The sequence below is a fragment of the Oryzias melastigma genome, linkage group LG3 (assembly GCF_002922805.2).
Source record: "Oryzias melastigma strain HK-1 linkage group LG3, ASM292280v2, whole genome shotgun sequence".
NCBI classification, from domain to species: Eukaryota; Metazoa; Chordata; class Actinopteri; order Beloniformes; family Adrianichthyidae; genus Oryzias; species Oryzias melastigma.
The window spans coordinates 20,776,453-20,802,434 of record NC_050514.1 but is presented as its reverse complement, the minus strand read 5'-3'; the positions used below and the strand labels follow the sequence as shown (position 1 = coordinate 20,802,434).

General features: G+C 37.9%; 1 protein-coding gene across 2 annotated transcripts in view; it reads right to left on the bottom strand.

Moving 5' to 3' along the window:
* Positions 1-6,243: 6,243 nt before the first annotated feature.
* Positions 6,244-25,982, bottom strand: part of myom2b (myomesin 2b) — a 32,745-nt gene continuing 13,006 nt past the window's right edge. For both annotated transcript variants that reach the window (XM_024296255.2, XM_024296256.2), the window contains 20 exons: positions 25,514-25,628; positions 25,129-25,291; positions 24,889-24,995; positions 23,313-23,357; positions 22,881-23,017; positions 22,515-22,659; positions 22,354-22,416; positions 21,031-21,098; positions 19,192-19,305; positions 18,618-18,705; positions 17,926-17,964; positions 16,981-17,086; positions 15,498-15,564; positions 15,124-15,220; positions 14,224-14,260; positions 11,873-11,895; positions 11,731-11,786; positions 11,565-11,654; positions 8,629-8,754; positions 6,244-7,652 (listed from right to left, as the gene is read on the bottom strand). In XM_024296255.2, coding sequence (XP_024152023.1) covers positions 7,431-7,652; positions 8,629-8,754; positions 11,565-11,654; positions 11,731-11,786; positions 11,873-11,895; positions 14,224-14,260; positions 15,124-15,220; positions 15,498-15,564; positions 16,981-17,086; positions 17,926-17,964; positions 18,618-18,705; positions 19,192-19,305; positions 21,031-21,098; positions 22,354-22,416; positions 22,515-22,659; positions 22,881-23,017; positions 23,313-23,357; positions 24,889-24,995; positions 25,129-25,291; positions 25,514-25,628 — 1,908 coding nt within the window. In that variant the 3' untranslated portion in view covers positions 6,244-7,430. The remainder of the gene's footprint in view (positions 7,653-8,628; positions 8,755-11,564; positions 11,655-11,730; positions 11,787-11,872; positions 11,896-14,223; positions 14,261-15,123; positions 15,221-15,497; positions 15,565-16,980; positions 17,087-17,925; positions 17,965-18,617; positions 18,706-19,191; positions 19,306-21,030; positions 21,099-22,353; positions 22,417-22,514; positions 22,660-22,880; positions 23,018-23,312; positions 23,358-24,888; positions 24,996-25,128; positions 25,292-25,513; positions 25,629-25,982) is intronic.

The following is a 25,982-nucleotide window of genomic DNA, read 5'->3' as shown; positions in this document are numbered from 1 at the left end:
AAAATCCCATAGAAGTTTTTGCTCTACGACTCACCGAATGATCTACAACCTTGATATTTCATGCAAAGTACTTGTGTGCCCCAAACATGATGGCCCATTTTTGCCTGCAGGGAGCTGTATCTACGGTTGTGTCCAAAATACCCCCCTAATCACTATATACTGCGTTCGCCATTTTCTAGTGCTGTCTGAATCTACTAATTCCAAAATTGAGTGCCCTAGAAGTCTCCCAGAAGTCTTTGCAAAAAACTAGCGTGCATCAAAGCTCACTAGATTAGTGAATATAGACCACAATGCATTGCAGTCGAACAATTTTGAATGAAAAAAAACAGGTTTAAATATAATTTTTGAATAAACTATCCACATTTTCACCATCAGAACACAATAAACGTGAAATGTTCATATTTATTCGATTTTCACTTTCACTATTCGTCGTCTAAAAAAAAGGACAAACAAGTAGTGAGCATCATGTCCGAATTACCTTTAAAATCCAGGGTACTATATAGTCCCGCACTGTATAGTTTTTTTAGTAGTTAGGGCGGGGGTCGGCAACCTGCAGCTCCGGAGCCGCATGCGGCTCTTCAAGCACTCCCTTGCGGCTCAGTGGCGCTTTTTCAATAATTGTTTGAAAATAATAAAAAATTCTTGGAAGGAAATATATTCTAGCGATTTGGGTGGGAGCAGAACTAGGCAGATGGCTGGCAAGTTTGGATCTAGAAATCACTTCTGTCCCATACATTGAACGACCCCCAGTGATTGGAGGAAGAAGCGTATACGCAGGCCAATGAATTTCAGTTGGTGTCAACATTCTTGACTACCATTTGTTTGATAGTACGGAACCATAGAACAGCCGACACTGTGAGGAGCCTGACTCATACACACACCACTCTCACTCATGGTGCCGGTAAAACACTCAAGTCCCATAATGCAACACAAGAACAGACACTAACTCCACCCACTAACAAGGAACTATTTCTAAATTAACAGTCAGGCTGCCACAATATTTTTGTTTTAATACGATTTCTGTAGGAGGACAAACATGACACAAACATCCTTTACGTTTTCCAGTTGTTGTGAGATGAGTGTAGATGCTTCCACGCCGTCTGAGTCAGCGCACAGCAGAATTCCTGCCCGTGCGTCTGGAGCGCACGTGAGCGCACGTTGCTACGCGGGTTTTGAAGTCGGGTCACGAGCTCCACGTACAAATCGGCACGCATTGAGCGCGCTGAATCTTCAATCCGGTTCAAGATTTCCACGCACAGTCGCGGCAGCTCAGACCTGTAACTGTGCGTGGAAATCTTGAACCGGATTGAAGATTCAGCGCGGGAGCTGCTTGTGGGCGGAGTCTGCTTCAAAGCACAGAAGTACCAAACGTGATCACGAAGGAGAAATGAATCATTACGGTTTGTGTCCGGTCAGGTTAATATGACACCAAGATGAGATGAGCGCTAATGAACAGTAGAAGAAGAATAGAAGAAGAATCTCCTCCCGCCACTGCGTGCGTGACCGCGCTGCTCCGGTGTGGATACCACCTGCTGAGCGCGGCGATGTGCAGGTCTCACACACCGGCCGCGTGCGGTGCGTGGCGGGGAGGAGATTCTCCTTCTATTGTATTTTTACTGTTCATTAGCGCTCATCTGCATCTACAACAGGGAGAACCGAAAGTAAAAGTGTTGAAAATCCCCCAAATCTTTCTGAAGACTTTTGTTTTCACAACTCTGTCCTTTTAAATGTCTGACTATAAGACTCACGCGCGCTCCAGACTTGGAGGGCAGGAATTTAGGTGTGCACGCGCTTATATTGACTCTTCATTGAAAGTGTTGATTGACGCGGCCAGTGTGGAAGCACCTTAAAGGTGCACGTTACATTTTTGTGGTTTTTTTTCAAATCCTCTAAATAAAAATGACATCAAAAATCGTTTTTCTTTATTGAATTTCTTTAATCTCATTAAAACAATGAAACAAACTGTAATTCATTCATATTGTAGTGATGGTCTCAGACACGCGCTGGGCTTGCTGTCGGTCTGGCAGCGCAAGGAATTGTGGGTTACCCATTCTTTTGCCTGTCTGACTGGAATTGGATTTAAGTTTGGGTTTTCGTCAACGTGTTTTGTTGTCTGACTGTTGAACATCTGTTAGCATTTATGATTTTGTCCTGTTATGTTTGAATTCTTCCTGCACCTGGAGTGAGAATGAGGGAGAGACTGATCAGGACCCCCTCTCGTTGTGTCATTGAGGAATGTCAAAATAAAAGCTCAAATGTTCGTTATGAGACTATTCAGCTTTTGTCAGATAATTATGACGCTGCAATGTCTCACCAACTTGTCATGAGGCCAATAACGTAGCTTATACGACACGAGGACACGCAGCAGGAGAAATAATCGATCGTTTATCACATTCTCCATGTGTTACTTTCAGTGTACGACTTTTATAAGCCGTTTCAATTTATGCGGCTCCAGACACATTTGGTTTTCATTGTATTGGTCCAAAGTGGCTCTTTCAACACTTTGGGTTGCCGACCCCTGAGTTAGGGATTAGGGAGGGAATTCGGACTCAACCTACCCCTAAGGACAGTTGTGACCGAGGCTTTAAGCAACACCAAAGATGTGATCTCTTCTTTCCTTATGCAGTCAACACCTTCTTATTAGTTCTGCTCCTTTTTTCTTTTTTTTCTTTTCTTTATCTTAGTCTGTGATCATAACTGACTGTGGCACCTGCATTACCGTTTGAACTCCATCTTACAGCAAATGCAGAGCATTTACATAGACTGGCACATCTGTGCTTGTGGATTTTCTACAGAGACCTCGTGCACATGGCTCTGCCTTCACGCCAAGCGGCACTGCGTCGACGCCACTCCAGCAGGTGTGTTGTGATTAAAAGAAGACGTGTTTAACCCCACATTTGTGTGACTGAGTTAATCATTTGATGGCTCATAAAGTGAGGGTTTACATTGCACAGTATGATCAAATCAACACTTTAATTATTATTGATAATAATAGCCTTTTAAATGTGTTGGGATGTTCTTTAGATAGGTGCTTAACTAATTTTGTATGACATCCTAAAATTAAAGAAATATAAATGACTGTGTTAAATTGTAAGTTTAAAATACCCCCTTGACTATCAAATTCATGCTCCATTGAAATTTTTACAATTTTATCTGGTAATAGAAACAGATAGAGATAATAGCATCACTTAAGTGAATGAATTCTGAGTTAGTATTTTTGTGGGTTTGATTTTTTTTCATTTAGATTTTGCTCCTTCATAACCATACAAAGTTTAGGTCAGCCATTTCAGCTGCTTCCGTTTTAATAATCCTCGATTATTTTTAAGCCTGTGGTTTCAGTTTCTCATTGTCAAATTCTTGCCTGTCACTCAAAGGGGCACTCTTCTCAGTCGTCTCTTTGTTCCATCATGTTTTAGTGTAGAAAAGTTCCCAAGTTTTATTTCCACAGTTCAGTTTTTCCTGTCTCAGTTTTTTTCTTTCTTCCTTTAGTCTCCCTCTGGCTCTCCTGAATTTCCACCTTTCCTACCCCTTCATGACATCCAGTTTGGCTCTGCATGCTTTAAAAACATCTTCAAATGGTTGAAAAATTTCTTAAGCCTGTTGTGTGTCCTAAATTAAAACACTAATTCTACAAACTTTTTTGCGTCTTAAAATAAATTGTGAAATATGCATGAAGGTGTCAGGACAAGAAAGCACTTCTATTAATAACGAATCTCTGTGGGATCACAATGAAGCAGCAGGTAATACAAACTTTAGATTTTCGAGTTTAAATAATCATTTAGTTGCTTCAATAAGTTCTCGGAGGTGTTCTGTAATTGCTAGAGAGAGACTGTAATTGGAATTTTATAAAAATATAATAAGATCTTTCTGGCAGAAAAAAAACAACAGTGAGGATATTATATTATCTGCAAGAAAATTCATATTTCCTTTTTCATAGACAGAAAAACTAAAATACACACAAAAAAAGACCAGTGAGCGTAAATTAATGAGATGATCAATATCACTGACATGTTATTAAAGCACAATTAGATTGGAGATTCAGGATTGTGCATCACAGGGTGTTGCATTAAGGTGTTGCAGGTGTTGCTGTTTGAAGAATGTGAGAAAGCATTTTTCTGTCAGATACAACACTTTTTTTTCAATCCATGCTCTAAAATACTGCTCTTTTGTCTGGAGATAACCGGCTTTCGAGCATTTAAAATGCAGCATAGGTTACCATGGCAATTGTAGCAAATGCACCAACTTTGTGAAACTCTAAATGAAGCCTTGGACTCGAAGATCCCTTCCTAACCAGCAATTTTGCTCCATAGTTTAGGTGTCTAGAAAAGTGCAGACATGGTTGATGAGTCAAGAACAAGAAATTCACATCAGGAAGGCTTCGGTGTGGAAAATTTTTGTGGAATCCAGTCTCAGACAGGCAATAGACAAACAGACATGCAATTTATACCCATATAACCATCAGAGTTCAGAGAATATAATTCTTTAGCTTCACCTTGAAATAGCCACTGATATTCAGAGATGCATCATCTTCTTCGGAGTCTGCCACTTTGTACCAAGCTGAAAGTTTTTTTCTTTTCTCCTGAGTTTGAAAAGACGGAAAGAGGCTGGGGTATTCAGCTGGTTGCAATCTGCAACCTCGCCACTAGATCTCATTAAATCCTCCACACTGCTCCATTAAGGCAAAGTGTGACAATGAATATGATGTGAGGATGTTACAAGTATGAGGCACAGAAAGCGATATCCAACAATGACTATCTAATGCAATGCAATTTTAACATCGGGGAGAATTTTGATCTTATCTCTAATTCTCTTTCTCTTCTGCTTCCTTTCTTTCCTCTTTTCATGTCCATTACCATTTCTCCCCGTCCCTATCTTTATCAGCTTTTTCCTCCTTCTCCTATCCTTCTGCTGCTGCCTCTTCTGCTCACATTAAAAAAAAGAAATGATCATCTGTGCTGAAAAGGCCACAAAACCTTGCAGCGGCTCGCTCACTCTTTTCCCTTTTTTTGCACCCACACCCTTACATTTCTTCCTCAGATAATAATCTTCAATAATAATATCAAAGTAGGATTTACAAGCATTTACACCTCTCTGCAAACTGCAAGTAAAACTAATTGTGTGTGTGTATCAGTGGGATGCAGGAGTGTGAGCAAAAGTGGTGTTTTAAATAAGTCTGAGTGTCACAGAGCACACATAAAGTGTCTCTGCTCCTAGTTTATCTTATTGTTTGAACAGACTGCTTTAATTAGGACAGGCCTGTCTATCTGTGTGTGTGTGTGGTGTGTGTGGGTGTGTTTGTCTGCAGGAAGATCTTGTCCGTGTATGTCCCCTTACTGCCCCCATCTGGAGAATCGTAGGGAAGCACACACTTCCTACTTCAGTCTGATTTTTCAGCACACACACATATGCGCAGATGCAGACGCTCACACACTCCAATGACATGGTATTATATTTGGAAACACAATTTCATGCTATCAGTACCGGCTAGCTATTCAATTTATATGACAGTCATCTTCAGAATGTGTGTGTGCGTGTGTTCATGCTCGTGTAAGTAACTGTGTCTGCATGCATCTGTGTGCCTGAGTGAACAGGTCATCTGTTTGTTTCACACTCATTATCCAAGTTTATTAAAATTAGAAGTTGGTTGTCATAGCAACGTCTAGATTCACCATAATTATGTTGATTAAAAATGTGAAAATTAATTAAAAAGTCAGAAAAAAAGATCTCACAGAAGATGATCAGCAAAACACAGAAATGATTTAGATCTCTGCTTTTCATTCCCTCCCTCCTGCTCTTCCACACACACTCATACCAGTTTTTTTTTCTCTCAAACCTTTTATGTCCTTTATTGCCACACAGTGCTGGATTATTTGCATTCAAGTCTGAGTCTGGCTCTATCCACACTCTTTTCACACTTATATCTGCATGCTTCATGACGCTGAAATTGATCTTTTTCAAAGGAAAAAAAAAGCACCAAAAGCAGTAGTGATGCAAACACAATCCCATTTACACTATAGCTTCCATTTCTTTCACTCAGTCCATTCTCAACTTGTTTAACAGGCAGGCATGCCACGGCATGTTTGATACTGCCGGAGCAGACACACCAGCAGCATCTCAGCGGCAGAAGTAACACCTCACAGTCATACTCTCTTGCAGTTCCTTGATTATCCCACTTCTCTTCAAACCCATAGCTCCGGTTCCTGTCTGTTTTCCCTTTTACACAATGAATAAATAGGCTCAGCAAAGTGTTTTCTTTTCTTTTATTAGCAACTGCAAACACAGAAACAATGGCTTTACCCTCAACAATCTACCTCTCCCCTCTTTGTTTGCTCTTCTCATCAGCTTTAATGAACCACAAATCTCATTAACCACTCTTTTATCAGCTCTGCCATCGCAACCTCCTGCACTCGGGCACGAGTTTTTAAAGCTGACTACTTACTACATTTGTTGTCCTTTTCTGCATTTGGATAAAGACCTTGAGGAGTGAATGGAATATGTATTTTTATTTGCATGTGACACAGAACCCACCTTGATGTTGTGAGATTTCCTATGCTGGCAGAAATAATTGAAACTGGGTTATGGCCGTTTTTCTACAGCCTCAGTCCCACTTCACAGCTCAGGTTACTCAGTCTTGATTCATTGCCAACTAATCTTCGGCATGTTCAGCATCTCACCATGGTGATGTGAAGGAGGATGGTGTTTCACATTTTCAGCCATAAGTTGAAAGGATTGAGGAGGTGGCAGGAAGATGAAAGATATTTTTCAGAGATGACATAGCATGAACATCGATTTTGTTTGATGCAGCAGCGGAGGGGAGCCGCGATACCAAGCCTGTGTTGTTCTGTGCGTCGACGTTACAAGGGAGACATTACCCAAAATGTGTAAATGTTTTAATGACTGTGAGACCCAGCCAAGTCACTCATCACACAGGCGGAGTGTGCCCATCTCTCTCCACCGGGCTGTGAAGTGTCTTGGCTTGGCCTCGTCTTCGAAGGGGTCGTGTTGGAAAGGGGGCATGGGAGAGAAGCAGGAAATTGTGCCAGAGATCTAACAAACCGTGGCATGCTGCACACCATAAAGAATACAGGAAACAATGAAAACAAGATTTCTCCAAGTGTCAAACAAGTTGTCGTGACTCAGCAGGGACAAACATCGTAAGGCTGTGTGTGGCTTCGACGAGCTTAGGCATCTAAACACTGCTGTGGGTGACAATACTCTACAGAAGCAAATTTGTATGTGCTGAGCTTTATAAATTTAAACATGGGACTGGTCACCAGATTTTTTTCCAAAAATTTCCATTTCATTCACTTTGCTTTTTTCCATTCAAAAAACGTTTTCAACGATCCAAACACATATTTTATTTAGTTTTCATGTGTGACTTTAATGGGGCACCTAATTGTTTTCTTCCCAATTCCTAACTCCAACATGCGTTACTTTCTCCGAGAAGGAGTAGGACTCTTCATCCCTCTTCCGGCCGCTGCCTTTGGAGGTGCGGGGCTGGGAGCGGGGCTGGCTGCAGCGCTGGGAGCCGCGCTGGCTGGCTGGGTTTTCGGCTGAGGAATCTCAATGGGAAGCTTCGGAGGGATGATTGTTTTAGGGGTCAAAGTTGGTTTTGCCTCAGGGAGTTTTTCCCCATGGCGGTACACGCTGACCTAAACAGACAAAAAGGAAAACAAGGACATCATGTCAGCATATTGTAAACATCTCATCTATTTTTGTGCGGATAAAGCCAGATTTCAGAAGTATACACTTTCCAAGCAGAAATTGTACTTTGCTGAAAAGAATAATTATAAGTTTAAATTACAAGAAAGAGTGCTTGCCTGTGATTCTGGGCAGAAATTTTAATAAACATCATAGTAAATAAAAAGAACTGTGGTACAAAAAGAAAGAAAAGAGAAAATCTCAAAGCTGATGAAAAAGAACACTTTCTACCACAGAATATCATGACAACATTCTCTATCATTAACATGCATTTATGAAGCACAGAAATCTCTTAAATAAGACTTCTAGCCACTAAGAGAAAAAGATAATATTGCATTTATATCTTAAAGGGCGCATATGATAAAAATCAACTTTTTTAGCTTTTATACTGTTCATTCCTCACTATAAACAACCTCAAAATGGTATTTTGATCTGTTCATGCATTTCTGAGTAATTCTCTAAAAATCTGCACTCTAGAGAGCAGCACCTCCCATTGATCTGTCGTCACAGAGTGAGACCGCCCCTTTCAGGAAGAGTCTGCTCCACCCCCAGGCTAGCACAAACACGTTCTCCACAAAGCTAGCAGCTCGAGCTAGCAGTGATCAGCGAACTTCACGAGATGTTTTTTTTTTTTTTTGTGGGCGGCAAGCTGATGAGGACGGCTCTATGATGACATAATGAAGTGGGTAGCACCCTCAGGAAGCGAAAGGTGGTGCCTCAAAGATCGAGTTGTTTACTTCCAGGTATGAAAAGAGTCTGCAAAAATAACTAATATTTCATAAATATTTAGATTTTTACTGTTCCAAAGGTAATATATGATCATTTATATTGATATAGTTTACTCCAAAAGACTTAAGAAAATCATGGTATGGCCCTTTTAAAAAATAATCGTCGTAGTCATTTGTGGTGCTCAGCTGTGAAACTTACCACTATATCCACAGACTCTCCTCCATACTTGTTCTGGACAATCATTGTGTATTTGCCAGAATCCTCCATGGAAACACCTTTGATTGTCAGACTTGCAAACTTGCCCTGGTCCAAGGAGACCACGTACTAAAAGCAATTTAAAAAACATATGTTAGGTAGAAGAGATGGACTGCATGTAGAGTAAGACATGATTAAAATGCCTCTCATTTGATTCTCAAACCAGCTATTTTCCCACATCTTGTGGACCAGAATAAGTAAGCGTCTAAACAGAGAGGAGGAAGCCTCCCACACCTGTCTGATCTCTAGGGTTGTCTCCAAGCCAGCCAGGATTTACAAGTTGTTTTTTTTTTCTATTTTCAAAAACATCTTTACAAGACACCTTTTAAGGCTAATGGGAGGTGTCCAAAAAGGTCTCAGGACCAGATGACCGAACCATATTTGCTGGCTTCTTTAAATGCATCAGAGCAGTGACTCTGCTCTGAACTCTCCTTCTGTTTAACTTCAGTCGTTTGGAAATGACTGAAGTTAAACAGAAGGAGATTGTGAGCCTCTCATTTGGCATGTGACTCAAACATTGATTTATCTCTAGCTCAGAGTAGCAGAATGAGCCTTGATTACTATATTGCCAGAGCTTCTGGGAGTTTTGAACAGGCCGGCATGTTCTTGATGTGCCATAACTTCAGTCTGCAGTGTTTCACAGTCATCTGGGATCTGTAGAATTAAACGCCAATAATACACATTCCCTGTGGATATCAGGGGCCCACCAAAAAGAAATGTGTATTCCTGTTTAAAGCCTTCAGAGAACACGCCTGTCTGCATTTGTCAGGCACTTAAGAGAACACTGAATTCTGACTCATGTCGTGCTAGTACTGGAGACAACATCACAGTATTTTAATTCCTCTCACTCAGTGTTTTTCAAAGCTCGTTAATGCATTTTATTTAGCAATTATTAAAAGGAAATGTGACAGCCTAATTAAATTTCTAAATGAGAGACATTTATCTTTATTTTCTGAGAAAATTTCTATTCTTTTGTAGCCTGGAAATCTTCTAAAATAGCTGTTTTCCAATCTGCACAAAACGCCGTCTTTGAAAATTGCAGTCATTTAGAAGACCAATGCAGGTTAATCTGCGGCTGTTTCTTTCTCTTTTTGATGGACTGATGAAAGGGGGCTGATTTGTGAAAAAACATTGTCTGGTAATTACAGTTGTTTTGGTGACAACAATGCGCAATGCCCTAAAAGATCCTTCTCAGTGACAAAATGTACCAAAGCATTAGCTTTTGTTTTTCATCATCGGTTCTAGTTCACCTCTATTAAATCATGTGCAGATCAGCTTTTGCAGCTATTTCTACTCTCAAGCTCAGAGGAATATTCCCCAGATCTGGATGCATTTCTGTTTGGTTCTTGCATTATCTATGTATCCTCTGTAGACTATGTGCTGTAAAGATAGGGAAGAAGATCCCCTGAGGTTTGAAAAAAAAGAAATTACACCACCAAGGACCTCGGTTCTTGTTATAGGCAGATTATTAGCAGGTGATGGAGTGAATAAAGAAAAGGGCAAATGAACCGAAAGTCCTCCTGGAATGGGTTTCACAAACTTATATCTACAAAGCTGATTGAAGCCTCAGGATGCTGTTGAAAGAGCATTCAAAGGGAAGCACTAGAACACAGACAGTGCGTTCTTGCTGGCAAGTAGGTCGATGAGATATGAGAGATAGATTTGTTCCATTTCTCAACACTATGAGAACTCGTAATACTCAACTCTCCCCAAGTCCTCCAGAACAGGCAGAGGTCTTTGTTTTGTCCTAATTCTGTTCACATCTTTTGGAGAATGTGTTGAAAGATCAGAGTTCTGGAGGAATTTTACATTCGAGATCGCAGGAGTTTCATCAGATTTCATTAAATGAATGATGCAATACTTGAAAAACACTCTCAATGCAATAATATATCAAGTAGGTTTATTTTCATTTGTATGGGGTTAGATTTCAGCCTAACAAATACTTTTATTTTGTATTTTTCTTTAAATTAGACCAAAAAAGTATCATCTTCAATATATTTTGTTCATGTTGTCCTTTGATTGGCACCTCTTGGTCTCACGTTGTAGCTCATTGGAACGCAATTGCTGCTCTTGTCTGATATACCTAGCACTTATTTCCATCTACTGGTGGGGAAAAAAAAAACAATAAAATGTATTTTAGTAATTTTTCAACAGCTCTATAATACAATTGCTAATATGTTTTCATAAAAGTGGTCATTCGGTCCTGATTTGTTCAATTTGGCACTGAAACTGCTTGGTTTTATCTCAGAAGGTCCCATGGCTTGAGTATGATCATACTTCTCTTTATCAAGATTAGCCACATGTGGCATGCTTCACTTTAATGATATCTTCAAATAAAAGTGTTTGCCCAGGTTTCTCACAGAGTCTGATATTGAGGTTGTTCTATTGAAGTCAGATTAGCCTTTTACTGGTAAAATGACACCGCTGGCTTTTCAGCACAGTGACAAATGACCACTCGTCCTCATGTGACTAATTGTTAGTAAGGAGATTCTCAAGGCTGTGCCCTTACTTTAGATTTTTTTGATACTACCTAAATAGGGTGTCAGATGAAAACAGTCTGCAATGATACAGCATGATCCATGAGTTCATATTGAGGGCAGAAAAATATGACGGGAGCCCTGGCAGAGTTTAAAGAACACTTCTGTTGTAGCTGTGTTGGATTAATGAGACGATTAATCACCACAATGGAAAGAGAGCTGTGCTTCAAAGAGGTTAAACTGCTCAAAGTCAGAGTCAGCAGTATTATTTTTGCAGTTTGGAATCAAATAAAAGTATTGGCCCGGTTGGCGGTGCCTGACTTTCAGACTGAATTCAATTACGTTCTGTGGCTACAGACAAAAAAAAGTGCTTTTTGGGTTCCTGGTAAAACCTGTAATTACCTGGTCGTCAGGTTCAACCTCTGCTCCATTTTTCAGCCATGACACCTGAGGTTTGGGGTCTCCACAGACTGTACATGTTAAGCTGAGGGTCTGCAGAGAGAAAATAAGGATGCTTTAACAAACGCAGACAAGCAGGGATCATTTCTTCAAATGCTTGGACATTTACCTTCTTTTCCATAATGGTAACAACATCCGGCAGTCCTCCCACCACCTTACCACGATCTGAAACAAGTCGAGTACATTTTTGTTATGCATCCCTATTTACCAGTAACTTAACTATTAAGCATTAAGAATGTTACCAAACTCACTTTTCTCAGCGTAGGCCTCGGCTCTAAGAACCACAAAAAGATATTTTAGAATGAAAAACATAAATAAAAATATTGATTTTATGCAGTGACAAAAACAGTAAAAATCATAACTTTAAAGTCCCACTACAACTATATTTTTTTCTTTTGTAAAATCATTCCTAGCAGTTTTTTAATTATCATTAGGCAGTTTTTAGCCAAAGTCAAAAAGCCTGTGTCATGTTTTTTCTTTTTTTGGACAAACTACAGGTTTTTAGAAGAAATACAATAAAATGTGTCTTCGTCATAAGAAAAATTCATCAAGAACATGTAACGACACCAAAAACATGATTTTCATTGGTTTGGCACTTTAAAAAAAAGAAGTTTGTGGCACTGTTTAAATGCTTTTTTTCTTCCCCTTAAAAGTGTTTTTTATTATTATCATTTTTAAAGAAAGGCTAAGATAAAAGCAAAATTACATCACATTATAATATAAGAATATTTCTCTCTGAAAGAAAAAAAAGAATCTGTTTGATGAGGGCTGTCAGAACAGCACGGCGAGAGCAAAGGTCAGCCGCAGGACCAGATGGCTGGGGAAGCGCTGCACTCCTCTTGGCATGCTGATGCTCAATCAAAAGGGCAGTGGGATGTTACTTGTTTCAATGTGTTTGTAAAATCTTTGGCTTAAATGTCTCTCTTTGAATTTTAATTAGAAAAGGGATTTGGACAGCTCCCTCTCTGCATGCAGAACAGTGTTTGTAGTGTCACTTTTTTCTTTTTCTTTCTTTAAAAATTGGAATAGAAAAATTTTGTGCTATGTTTACTCTTGCACAATAAGACTAAGGACCCTATTGAAGCTCTGCCACCGTCATGCTTATAGTTTAAACACTAAAGTTTTAAATGATGAAAAGAGACTTGTTATTCTTTCTGTCATTTTACATTGCGCAAGAAGATTCCTCTTGGACATTCAGGGCAGGTTCAATCTTATGATAGTCTGATCATTTTAAGAAAACACAATTTCAAAATGTGCAAGAATCTTACTTATACTTAGTATTTTTTTTTTTAATTCAAGTATGTTACATCAGTGGCGGGACTAGGGGGGGGGCAAGGGGGGCCAGCTGCCCCATCCATCAAAAACTTTTTCCTTCCCCAATTTATGAGTCAATATTAGTATCATGATTGACAAAAACTAAGAAATCATCAATACAAGCTTCTTTAAGTATCAGTAAAGCACCTCAGACAAAAGAACCACTGTTTTCATATTAATTACAGTAAGAATAATAAAACCATTTAAAATATTTTTGATCCATTCATTTGTAACGGTCATCCACTCTGCTGATTTCATTTGCCACCCTTCCAAAGTCTTCTACCAAAGTTTCGCCCCCTCCATATAAAATGTCTAGCTCCGCCACTGTGTTAGGTGCTTTCTGAATTACTTTGAAGAACTAATGTTTGAATATTATCCATCAAGGAGCTGTATAAATGCTATTTAATGATTTAATTGCTACAAATGCCATGTAGCCATTCATTTGCCTCATACTACAAAGTAAGTTTGGTACGCAAAGGTCGCTTTTTGTTTAGCGGTTTGACTAACCTTTTGAAGCTGCAATTCTTCTAAATGGTGCGACACCATTGGTGATCATCTTGAAGGATCTTCTTCTGCTCTGTGAATTTCTTTTTTATTGTTTTGTGTTGTGCAGAACTGTGTAATTTAATTTGCAATTTTTCTGAGCAATATAGTTAAAAGACAGTAGAAATTCTGATTTCCACATTGAAAGAGAGAAGAGTTGAAGTTGCAGAAGAGTTGTGACCTCTTAAAGAGGTCATCATGGGTCCCACTAATGAAGGTAAAACTTCCACATTTATATGAAGCATTCCGTTAGGTGATTCTATTATTTAGAGATCTGTATTTAAACATGTGTCTGAAAGTACTTATTACTTGATGTACATGTGCTTTATTTTGTTCTGAAATCTACAATAGAAATATTTTGAGTTATCTTATTGATTGGAGCCATAAGTTACAGATTATTAAAGGCATATTGATTGTTCTTCTCTGCCCACAAGTTAGTTGCATCATTTGGAAGCAAATACCTGCTGCAAAAGTCTTGCAAGACTTCTTAACTTAGTCCACAGCTCTATGCAATCAAATATACACATGTTCCTACGTGAGAATTTTATAGTCAGTAAGATGGCTAGATTTTTGAGTACAACTTCTTATACTTGGAGACTGTGATTATTATAAGATTAGAACAAAAACCCCTTTATCTTCCTAACTAGTGGGTGTACAAAAACTTGTATCTAAGACAGAAATATTTAACAAAATGCAAACTATAGAACATATTTAAACACAAAAATATATTTAAAAAAAATCTTACTTGAGTTTCTGGAACTCAGCAAATGCTTTTTCATACACTGCAAAACAAAGAAGGTATTTTGACACTGTTATACCATTGATTCATGCACACTTACATTTCAAAGCAATTCATCATGTAGTAACATTATGGTGGTGCATTGACTAAGTACTGCAAGGGTGTATTCAGACTGCACATGTTTTGTTCACTTAAAGGGAACTAGTTTGTTTCCTCTGACAATCCAGGACACATTTTCAGTCTAAATAGAACCAGGAACCGCTCTCTGACCCATCTTTTGAGTATCTCTCAGTTTGTGTCCAATTGAAATTAGCTCTGGTCCGCTCTGAGTTTTTTCAGTCTGACTAGGCTCTGTGCTCAGAGTGGAATAACTGAACCTAAACGGCCACCGTAGTCGGACATTACATGATCTAAACAGAGTCTGTATGTCATAAACAACCATCTTAGCCGTTGCCTCCTCAGTAACCACCTTGTAGCATAGTGGCAAGTAACATGAGTTGACTTTGATACAGATGTTCAAAATTGGTCAGTAAAATAAAAAGTTTTAATAAGTGGACTACGGTGACAGGTGTTGCAAAGCCCAGGACTTCCATTATTCTTTCTGTCGTTGCTTTGCCCTGTCCTCGTAATTCCTGGACAATGACTGAAGAGATCTTTAGTCATGTGGTTTTGTTTACAAGCTTTAGTTTGAAACTGAAATCTCAGGATGACGGCAGTTTGAATACAGACCAAACACAAAGTTCAGGACTTGATACATACCAAATTAAGCAAACTCGGTCTGGACCAAGGGACTTTTCCAGTCTGAAAAACCCTAAAATTCTGCACTATAAACCCATAAGAGTGACCATATGTGTTGTTTCTGAGATTTTTTTTTTCAAATGAAAATAAATAGGAGGAGTCACTGACCATCACCGCTGAGGTCCAGGGTTCGTTTGTGAGAGTTTTCAGCATTTGTGATTACGATGGAGTACAATCCCTTATCCTTCTCCCCTGGCTCGATTACCTGTGTGTCACACAAAAAACCATAAATTACTCCTAACTTTTCAACTCATTCTGATAAATATGATTGCACATAAATTTGACATAATAAACAAATAAATGATCCAAGTATTTGTCCTCAAGGGGCTTCTGTGTGTCTGCTTGTATTCAAACTCTTTTCGAAGAGGCTACAAACTTTCATACCAAGACAGACTGGGACATGTCCCCTTTCTGTGGTGTTATATTGTCTTAAAATTAACATCATGTAGAAGCACAGTGCAAGAAAAAAGATCTGACATTACCTCCATAGTTGCCATGGCGGGATTCCCACCAATCACAGTCTTGTCACTGCGTGAGAGTTTAGTCTCACTGCGAAGTAGACAAAAAAGAAAAGAGAAGTTACTGTGAATGTGTATGTAGTGTTCTTGAGGAAGTGAAGCCTGCTTCACATCTAATGGATGAAAATGTTGCTAAGCCCTCTCAAACATTACACTCTCAGAGAAAGGATGTAAAATGTATTTTCTATGACATTTATGTCCCTTCATTTCCTTTTCATTCTTTCCATTATGCGTGTAAGGGTTAGATATGAAGAAGGGAAAAAATAGGTTTCCACTCATACTGTATTTTTAATATTGTAAAATCATTCACTGTGGTCTTTTAATTATTATTTTGCAGTTGTTAGCAAAAATCAAAAAGCCTGTGTTGTTTTTTAAGACATATTTTCTGCAGAGCAGCAGAAGCTCATTAAAAATTAGATTCAGTTGCCGTAGAAGCTAGCCTTGGTTAATTTCTCACCATCCCTTTACATTCTCACCTGCTAGCTAACAGCATCTCACAAGTCCAAGCTAACACCAGCCGTACAGCTTTGAGATGAGCACAGACAAGGAAAATAAAGATGTTAATGGATCTGTTTCTCTACAAGTGGATGCTTTTAGAATTGGGGCAGAGTAGAGAGACTTTGGCCCACCCATGGCAGTTGCTGTGTCACTAACTCAAACTTTTTCAAATCACAGGTTTTCATGTGTTTCTGATCCAAAAAATTGTTCAAAAATGAGTTTTAAATATGAATTATTTTATAGGCTTACATTTCCTCCATCATGAGAAAAATTCTAAAAGTTAAAACACAATTTTCATTTGAGTGGGTGGTTAAAGGGTAACCAAACTCTAAATAAACGTATTTTTTTGGCTGTTTACCTGTATAAATGGAGCTTTAAAAGAGCCGACCATTGGTGCTTGAGAAATTTTTGACTATTTAAAATAAACTTGTATAATTCTAAAAATAATAGTCTAAAACCGTCTGTGTGTTGCCCTTTACAGGTTGAAACGAGGTATTACAGTTGAGTTTCGTGATTGGTCAAACCATGTAATACCACGTCATTTGAGAAGCCCCATGTCAGGATCTGCAGCTCCAGTAATGATAACAGTCACCGAGACTCCTGCTCCCCAACCCCACCCCTCTGACTGGATTTTCACATTTTGGCTGTTTAGTTATCTACCCTTTAAGGACTTAACCATTACATGTCTGCCAGAAAAACAAAGGGATGTTATTGCATTACTGAGGTAATTAAAATATTTCCCGGCAGCAATTAGAGAAGTAACTAAGTATTTTTTTTTGTCAGTTGTCATCAGAATTAATCTTGGGGAAAAAAACAAGATGATGACCTTCTGGTCAGTTTTTTTTTCCTGTTCTCCTTTCTTTTTCCTTTTTCGTTATCTTCATGCTACTCACATTGCTACTTCTAGTCCATCCTAGCCTTATTAGTCTTGCCAGTTCGAACTCCTTACCCATGATTCCAGGTGATGTTCATCTCTGAGGTGTAATACTTCATGTGACACTGTAGCTGGATACCTGTTGCTGTGCACTTAATCACCAGCTCTGCTGCACTGGCTCCTAAGAGATGTTATAGAGCACACTGAAGATCAGAATCCAATGCATGCCGCTGCTAAGAATCCTGGATTCTAGGAGCTTAGGCATGCATCCTGTTCCTCAGTGCATTGACTTTACTTGCTTTGCATGCAAAATCAAAGTTCTGTTTGCTGCTGTTTGTGGAATCAGGTTGGAGTCTCTTTTTCAGAAGTGGTGTCCGTGAGTCTTAGACAGTTAACCTGCACTAATGAGCCAAAGAGCAGATTTTGGATAATGGACTGAGACCGTGCTCTATTCAGATGGACATAAAAGGCTATATCTTGCAACATGATGTTAGTGTGAAGCTCACTGAACATTGCAATAAAAAAGGTGTGTCATCCACCTGGTCAAATCTCCATGGTTTCCTATTATCACTATAATAAACCTTTTTCTCCTCTGCCACCGTGGCTGTAACAGTTGCTGCGGAGCTGTCAAGTGAACATCGCTTAAAATAGGAGTAAGATGCTCCTCCACACTGTCACTGTGACAGTTGAATTTTAAAGTGATTTCTCAACATGATGGCCAAATGCTTCCAGCACGACAACTTCTGCTACTCGCTGATAAGTGTTTATGAGCAACATTGGGATTTGAAAGCAGAGGCATATCAGTCTGGCGATGGATCTGCTTAATCTCTTATCACTACGGTGTAATTTTGCCACGTTAAACCTAGACAATTTAAACCACATCTCACCAGTGGGTATAGGATGATCCCTGTGGTATTTTTCGCTCTTTTTTTCATGCATATGGCCTCATACGATTACCAACATTTGTGTTCAATTTTCCGCACGTGTGTGGGCATACATGCAAGCACGGCGGATACCTACCAGCCAGTTGGCTGAGCTTGTTTATGGCATCGTCAAAGACTAGGAAGGAAGCACAGTAACGTGTGAAAGAGGCAGACCGATATGAAGACATCATGCTGCCCTCTAGAGGTAGCAGGGTTCATTCAAAGATTGCCTTCCTGTTATTGGGGTGTTTATTGATCCATAGTGGTCTGCACCCTCTGTGAATACATTTTTGTTTTGTTTTTGCTAATAATAATAAGATTATTTAAGTTTTCAAAAACAGAGTGGCCAAAGGGTGGCCCCTTTCTACTTTAGGTATCCAAGAACTTCTGTTACATAGGGCCTGGTTGATCCAAAGCTGATGCAAATGTGTAATTTTATTTTAAAGAGAAAAAAATAGTATGTCCTTCTGGTAAAGTTTGAGGGAGAATTTCTTTTTTTATTATTATTTTGACTTCTATTTAGATCAACAAAATACTTTTTTGGTTCAAAATATTCCTCATACAGTTTTGTACATTTTTTTTTTCATTTTCCTTTCTTTTTTATGCTGTTTTCATTCAATCAGGTGTTTTTGGGGGGTTTTTGTTTTGTTTTTTTTCTTAAACATTTACCAGTATTGTAAGTAATTGCAAAATATCTACAGAAGTTTCTTTTGGAAAATATTTAAATATCTTATTTAGCAAAGATTTAAGTCATTTCTTTATATGCTAAATGACAGAAAAAAAACATACCTTTTCCACTGATGTCAATTTGACTCATATCTTTTCCTCTGTCGTCACTGATGGTGGCTTTATAAACTCCTGTTGACTTTTGTGAAAACTAGAAACATGAACAGGAAAACAAATCATTCCAATGTTAAAGAGCCATTTTGCTTATCATCGGAGGGATTCAACCCCACAGTGCATCCCCTGATGGGGAGTCTCAAACAGGAAAACACTTAATCTAATTTTTAGTGTGTTTGGTATGACTCAACCTCATGCAAACACATTATGCTCATTTTACGTCTTTAGAAATGCAAAACTACACAAACCACATCATTCACAGAGACTAGCATCACAGATTTAGCATATTTCCTAAATAAAAAACAAATCTTTAAAAACTAATCTGATAGAATCTACTGTACATTTGTGCCAATATGTTTGCCAGCTTTAGCATCATATTACAGGCCAATAAGTATTCGTAAAAATCCCTTGAAGTTACATATTCACACAACAGTTGTTGTTTTGGTAAACTAAATAATGATTGCATTTTTCTTTGTCAAATTTGTTTTCTTTAGCTCCACAATCTTCAGCAGTTTGTGCATACCTCTTTAATCGGCAGTTTGCAGACGCCTGATCCAAGATCGGGCTTCACGTCTGGGATAATCTCTGTGTCTTCTTTATACCAGTGGAACTCTGATTCCTTCTTCAGGTTAGCAACCTTTTGCAAAGAATCAAACATGATTTATAGTTATAATTTCACCAAAAAATGACTATTCCAACATTTTGCTCATCATCAAATGCAAACATTGACAAAAAGTCAATATCCCATTCACTGTACTTGTGATTATCCTTAAAGACGGTGTGATAATTTTCACTTTGTGTGAAAGTGGAGATCCTCCCCTCGTGTGTTCACATCCACCTCAGCTGCTCAATAATTTAGATGCCTACACTGATCTGATGCTGTCAGCACATTTAAATGTATCCCAGAAATGCATGTAGCTTACTTTTATTTGTAAGATATTTAACAAAAGAAGAAAAAAAACTGCAAACTATTGCACAACAGTAAAACGCTAGTTGTTGGGGAATGTGCAGAAGTTGGGAGCTCTCTTGACACAAAGTCTGCAGATCATTTTATTTATTTAGTTGTGTATTTACTTTATTTTTTTCCACTTTTCCACTGCAAGCAAAGTTTTATTTTTGTACATTTTACAGTCTTTTGACAAGATTCGTGTAAATGTACAGTAGAGGCCAGTAAAGCTTTTCTAGCTTTAAATTGAAGCACTTTCATGAAAAGAGTGATTAATAACTAAATACAAACTTTAAGGTATCGCCTAATGTAAAAATAGCTTGTTTTTTTTTTCAAGTTTGAATTAGTTTTGATTGTTTTAATTTGTTCTAGCATGTGCACCCTTGGTGTGAAATGTCATTCCACTGGGCATCCCTTTTAGTGTCATGGCAGTCCAAATTTAGCACAATGACGACTCTGAGCCTGACCTCTTTCTAGAGTGACATCCCTAATGCCGCAGTATATAGTGTTCCTGTCGGTTCAGCATTTTCCAGTTCATCTAAACAAATTTCCTCTCAGTGACAGCTTAAATTTTCTTGTAGACTTTGACAAAATGACTTTCTGTCTAACTTGTGTTTAAAGTGGTGACACTTGTCTGCAGATTTTCAGAAAAGTGGCTCTTATTTCAGATTCGAAGAAATCTGTTTTCTTCTTGGAATCTTTAATTTGTTTGATGTTTTATTTCACAAAAGTTTCCAAAGAATTGTCCCTGAATAGAAAACAATAGTATAAAGAAATGCTGATAAGTGCACTTATATGAGATTTTCTGGCAATTACACAATCAGTGGATGCAAACAACATCTGAGGAATCAGACCCTTTCATTTCTGTTTATTCCATGTTCAGTTTTTGCCTGATCTCAGTCTGTGCAAAGACATTCTTATGTTTGCATGCTGATATTTTATGCTCCCCAAAATAAAAAAAAAACGTATCCAATAAACACAGATGGTTCATATTTCTGCCAAATGGTGATGTTTTTGCATCTGATCCTTTAAGTAGTGGGAGAAACTCCCTTTATTTTCTTTACAGGTTTACTGTGTTTCTAAAAGTTCACTTTTCTTTGCCCGATGATTAAATTAAGCCAGTAAACATGATCAAATAAAAAATACTGTATGAATTCTTGGAGGCAGATCAGCATTTGTCAGCAAAAGAAAAATCATAAGGTCACTGATGACAGTTGCAGTTGCTGCAAGTTTTTTCATAGAGGTCAGTTTCACTGCGAACCTGACACAGCTTTCAACAAAAATGCACAGTATTGTCACGTCAGCATTTTGACATGTTGAACTATGAATTTCCAGCCAGTTATCCATAACTGTCGATGCCCATTTCTCGTGTCTGTGCTTTGGAAATACTGAGTTGCTCCTGAGTTTATTGTTTACCTTGCAGACTAAAGTGACAGAGCAGTCATCTCCAACCTGAAGTGTCAGAAACTCGCTGAAGTGAGGGCCTGTGGTGAACAGAGACAGTCAGGTTGAAAAAAAAGGTGAGTGGTCTCCAAAACACTTGTGTGGAAGTTACAAACGCAGACTTGAATCATTACAAATCTTAACCCTGTATAGCCTACATCATCAAAGTATTCAATTTTTTTAAATACGATTTTTTTTAACCCTTTCATGAAATCCGTTAAAAATGTTTTTTTTTTTTTTAAATGGTATACATTTTGGTATGTTGGTTTCTCTTATTTGTAATATTATTTTACTGCACAACTGATTGATTTATTTTAATAAGGTGGTTTCTCTTATTTTTAGGAGTTTATTTTGAATGTATAAACTTCCCATGTATTGTTATTATTATTATTATTATTTTTGATAGACGTATTTTAATTTAGATTTTAATGATTTATGTATTTTTATTATGTATCATGCATGTAATCTTTTAAAGTGGACCCCAAGAAGAGTTGTCTTAGAGTTGGTAAGGCCTTTTAAAAATATATATTGGGTACTAACAACCGTGTTGAATTAAGATGCAAAAATATTAACGTGAGTTTCAGGAAATTAGCTACTTATTTGCCCACTGTTTTGTATTTAATCCACACATTTGGTGTTACTGTATTATAAAGAACTAAATATCAACAAATGTTGCATTATTTTAACACAACAAGCAGTCACTTTTTTGGATCCAGCAAATGAATGACAATAGATGAGTCATTCTCACCATAAACTTTTGAAAATTAGCATTACTTTTCCTGCCAAAAGTGGTTTTGAGATTACACGGAAGCAGCCATTTTGAAATAAGCAGGAAAAGCCCTTCTACTGCCCCTAGTGGAGGAGTAATCCACTACAGGACATAAAACATGGACAAAATACATAGGGTTTTAAGGGATGTTTTGATCTTCCTAATGACATAGTTGTGTCAAAAATGCATGTTTCAAATATAATACAAATTATTTTATAAGGTTAAGTAGCTTTAAGAATGTTTAAATACTTCCAGATGTTCTGCCTTCCTTTTTAAGTTTACTTGATTTGTGATGAAAAACCTTTTATTAACTCAATGGGCAACATTGGGTTGTTTTTTATTTATCACAGCATTCATCATATTATACTTATATTGCTGTTTCTGCAGAGACTATAAACAGATAAGATTATTTATATTTAACTTTTATTTTGTTATTTCGCAAAAAAAATATATTTGTCTTGAGGAACTGGTGTAATAAATTTCCACAGGGTAAAACCGAAAAGTAAATGAATTTCTACTTTTCTTACCCTCTTTCACTCTTATGTACTCCCTCCTCTGGTAGTCTGCTTCAGCCAAAGCTGCTTTGAAAGCTGTGTAGATACACAAGAAGAATGAAGGGTCAAGTTCTTCTAATAGATTATCAATGTTTGCACATATATGGTCAACAATCCAACGTAACATCCTTTACCATCTCCAATCAAGACCAGAGAGCTCTGTGCTTTGCCTCCGCCATCAGTGATCTGGCAGGTAAATGTCCCCTCATTCTCCTCTGTGAAGTGGTCCAGGATGAACTCAATGATACCTGTAGAAACATCATGGCCCATTTTGTTGGGCTGCAGAAAAACGGCAAGGTATTATTAAATAAAAAAGGCACAAGTGCTTGATGAAAGACCTGCTGCTTTTAGACTCTTCTCTTTGATTATGCCTTTCATGTTGCAGAAAACTATTGTTTGAGACATTGTAGAGAAGACGGGCGGCTTGTTCACCTTGAAGCCAGAAAGTAAATTTTTCATCTTAGTTGCTTTTTTGTTCTGAAAACAAGTGTATGTCTTACATCAGCTCCAGAAAGCTCCTTGTTGTTGGCAAAGAATTTGTAGGTGACATTGGAGGAAATTTCTTCAGCCTGCAACCAAAACCTCATTCTGCCCCTTTCCAAAATCTTGTAGGACAATTCGGTTTTCAGCGGGATGACTAGAGGAGAATACGAGAGAGGTATGCAAAGGACAGGACAGGGGGGGTGGGGGAGGAGAGGAGAGATGGGCAGGTGATGCAAAAGCAGGTAAGACTTTTTTGGATCCAGCAAAATAGGGAAATATGTCGCCAAAAGAAAAAAGAAATCTAAGAGGTTCAAAGCTTTTGAAAGAAAGGAAGAAAATGAAAGCATTAAAGAGAGAAGCAGCTAACTAGACACTTGGTAGGAAAAATTAAGATGAAACATGCAGAATGAGAAAACATAAAAGGGACAAGAATTACAAGAGATACCTACTTGGGTGTCTGATGTCATGGCTGAGTGCCAGCATCTTGGCCAACTCTGAAACATAAAGTTGTCTAATTATTTTAATTGTATGATGAATTGTTTTTAATACGCTTATCGCATAGATACTACCATCAATATAACTTTGAGAGTAACTTTGAAGCTGGAGAAGTGAGTCCTTTGTGTTTAATTGGCAGGAAAAATGCAAACACTTCAGAGGTTGAGGCAAACATTTCCACAGATGGGACTTTGCATCCCCAACAGTGTTAGTCTGAATATTAATTAATAGAGTTTCAAAATCCAAGAAGCACATACAAAAAAAAAACACACAGAAACGTTGTAACCTATGAAAATTAAAAACATTCTATTTCATTGCAAAATATCTGGAAGCCAAATGAGAGAAAATGAGTAGAAGCTTCAATGTATAACACTACATGACCTAGTGGCATAATGGTGCAACAGAGAGAGAAAAAAATAAGAAGAAACCTTCTGACAGAAAGTCGTTTTGCCTCGAAGGCATCATAGTTAAACACACTGTGCCCCAAACGTGGAGAAAAATGGTGAGCAACGTGCTTAGATGGTATTCATCAGATGTCTAATGATTTCTTTTTTTGGCTGTTGGCTTTGTGCCAGTGCAGTCATTTTTAAGTACAGTCTCCCTGCTTTCATCTTCGGTGCATCCTACACACTGCCTGAGTTCTTCGATACACAGTTTCCTTTTGATTTTTTAACTCAAGTCTGCACTTTGATGTCTGGATGTCGGCTACGGCTCTTCAAAATTTTATTATCAAGATGTGAAAAATATTTGCTTCATTTACTTTAACAAAAAGATAACTATTTGTATTCTTGATCATCTATCTATCTATCTATCTATCTATCTATCTATCTATCTATCTATCTATCTATCTATCTATCTATCTATCTATCTATCTATCTATCTTCATAATTTCTGTCGAATTTTCAGTTGTTTTGAACAGCCAAGATTAAAAAGCACGATTAAAAAAAATAAATAAAAAAAATCGCACTGATGCATAAGTCGCACTTTTGGGAAAAGTTCAACAAAATACAGGAACAAGAACACACTTTTCATGTTGAAAAGCAAATCATAATAATGGAATAGATAACAATAATAGACTGAATATGTGCATGCTTCTCCACTGTAACATATTGATGCTTATTTAGCTTCATGAATCAGGAAGAATCTAGTAATTTAGTACAACTTATGAACAAATATTCAGATTGCATAAAGAGCATGCTAAGTTTTACTGAGTTTTATCATTTCAAATATCAAAATCAAATCTCTAAATCCATTGAATTATTCATCCTCTGTGTGGCTTTAGCACAATTCTGCCAAAAATTGAGTGGCACTTCTTCTGTGTTGCTAACAGTAGTAAATACTGATACACACTCCCACAGTGCCCTCTAGTGGTTGTTGCTATTTATTTTTTAAAAATCACATACAAGTCGCACCAGAGTATAATTCTCATTCCTGGCCAAACTATAAAAAAAAAAAAAAAAAAATACTTATTCTCTGAAAAATATAAATTTAATCAACAGTGTCATGCTAACACCAATAACTCAAATGTACCTTCAGAGGTGATTGTGTAGCTGGACGACACCCCGTCTGTGTTGGTGACAGAAACAGAGTATGTTCCGACATCGTCTTTATCTGGGCTCTTAAAAATCAGCTTGGAGCTGTAAAGCAGGAATATAGAGAGAATGAAGCACAAAAGCATGCACTAAGACCTGCACAATAACTACCGGTATACTATTGGGATGTTCATGCACGACAGTACATATGCATGTGCTTCTGCATCTATGGTCTTACTGGTTGCCCTCTGTCTTTATCACTAGTCCTTTGGAGAAATCAGTGATTTCTTTATATTCCTTTTTCCAGAGGAACTGAGAATCATCACTTAGTTGGCAGGACTCAAATGACAGAACGATGTCTCCTGTCTTTTCATCCACCCCACAGGAAACCTCCTGAGAACCTTCAAAACAAAGGAAAATGCCAGAATGCTTTAGAAGTTGGCCAGGACTTCTGACAGATTTTGTGATTCAGAGAGGTCTTTTCTTCAAACCTCTAAAACTTTGAAAAAGAGGGGCATCACGCAAACAAATTTGGCCATGCTTTATGTTCAAATACATTGATATATATATATATTTTTTTTTTTTATAAAAAATGACTCAAACTCTCTGTTGATAAAGGTTACCTGCCACAGCTTTGGCAGTCACCAGGTCAGAAGCCATTGAGGCCATGCCCACTCCGGCAGCATTGACGGCACGCACTCTGAACACATAGCTTTCACCTGCTTGCAGACCTGTTACCTAGGAAACAGTTGGCAAACAAGCAGCCTAGTTTGGGAGGAAGAACAGCACTTTTGACAGTAGTAATTGCTGAAAGGGAGGTTAGATATTGCCAACAGAAAACACTGACCCCATGAGAAAAGAGTTTAATAAAAATGGATTAAGCATTTCTAAAGAAAAGTCAGTATATCAAAAGCTGGAGTGAAGACAATTCAAAAAGTACTCTAGCTTAGAGTTCACAACTACAAAATATGATGCTAAAACTTTGAGCTGAAGTTCAACAATCAACAGATTGAGGAGACAAGCCAACCAAACCAGCACTTGTATGACTCAAAAGTAAGTAAAGTGCATTTATTCTTTATTGTGACTATTTTG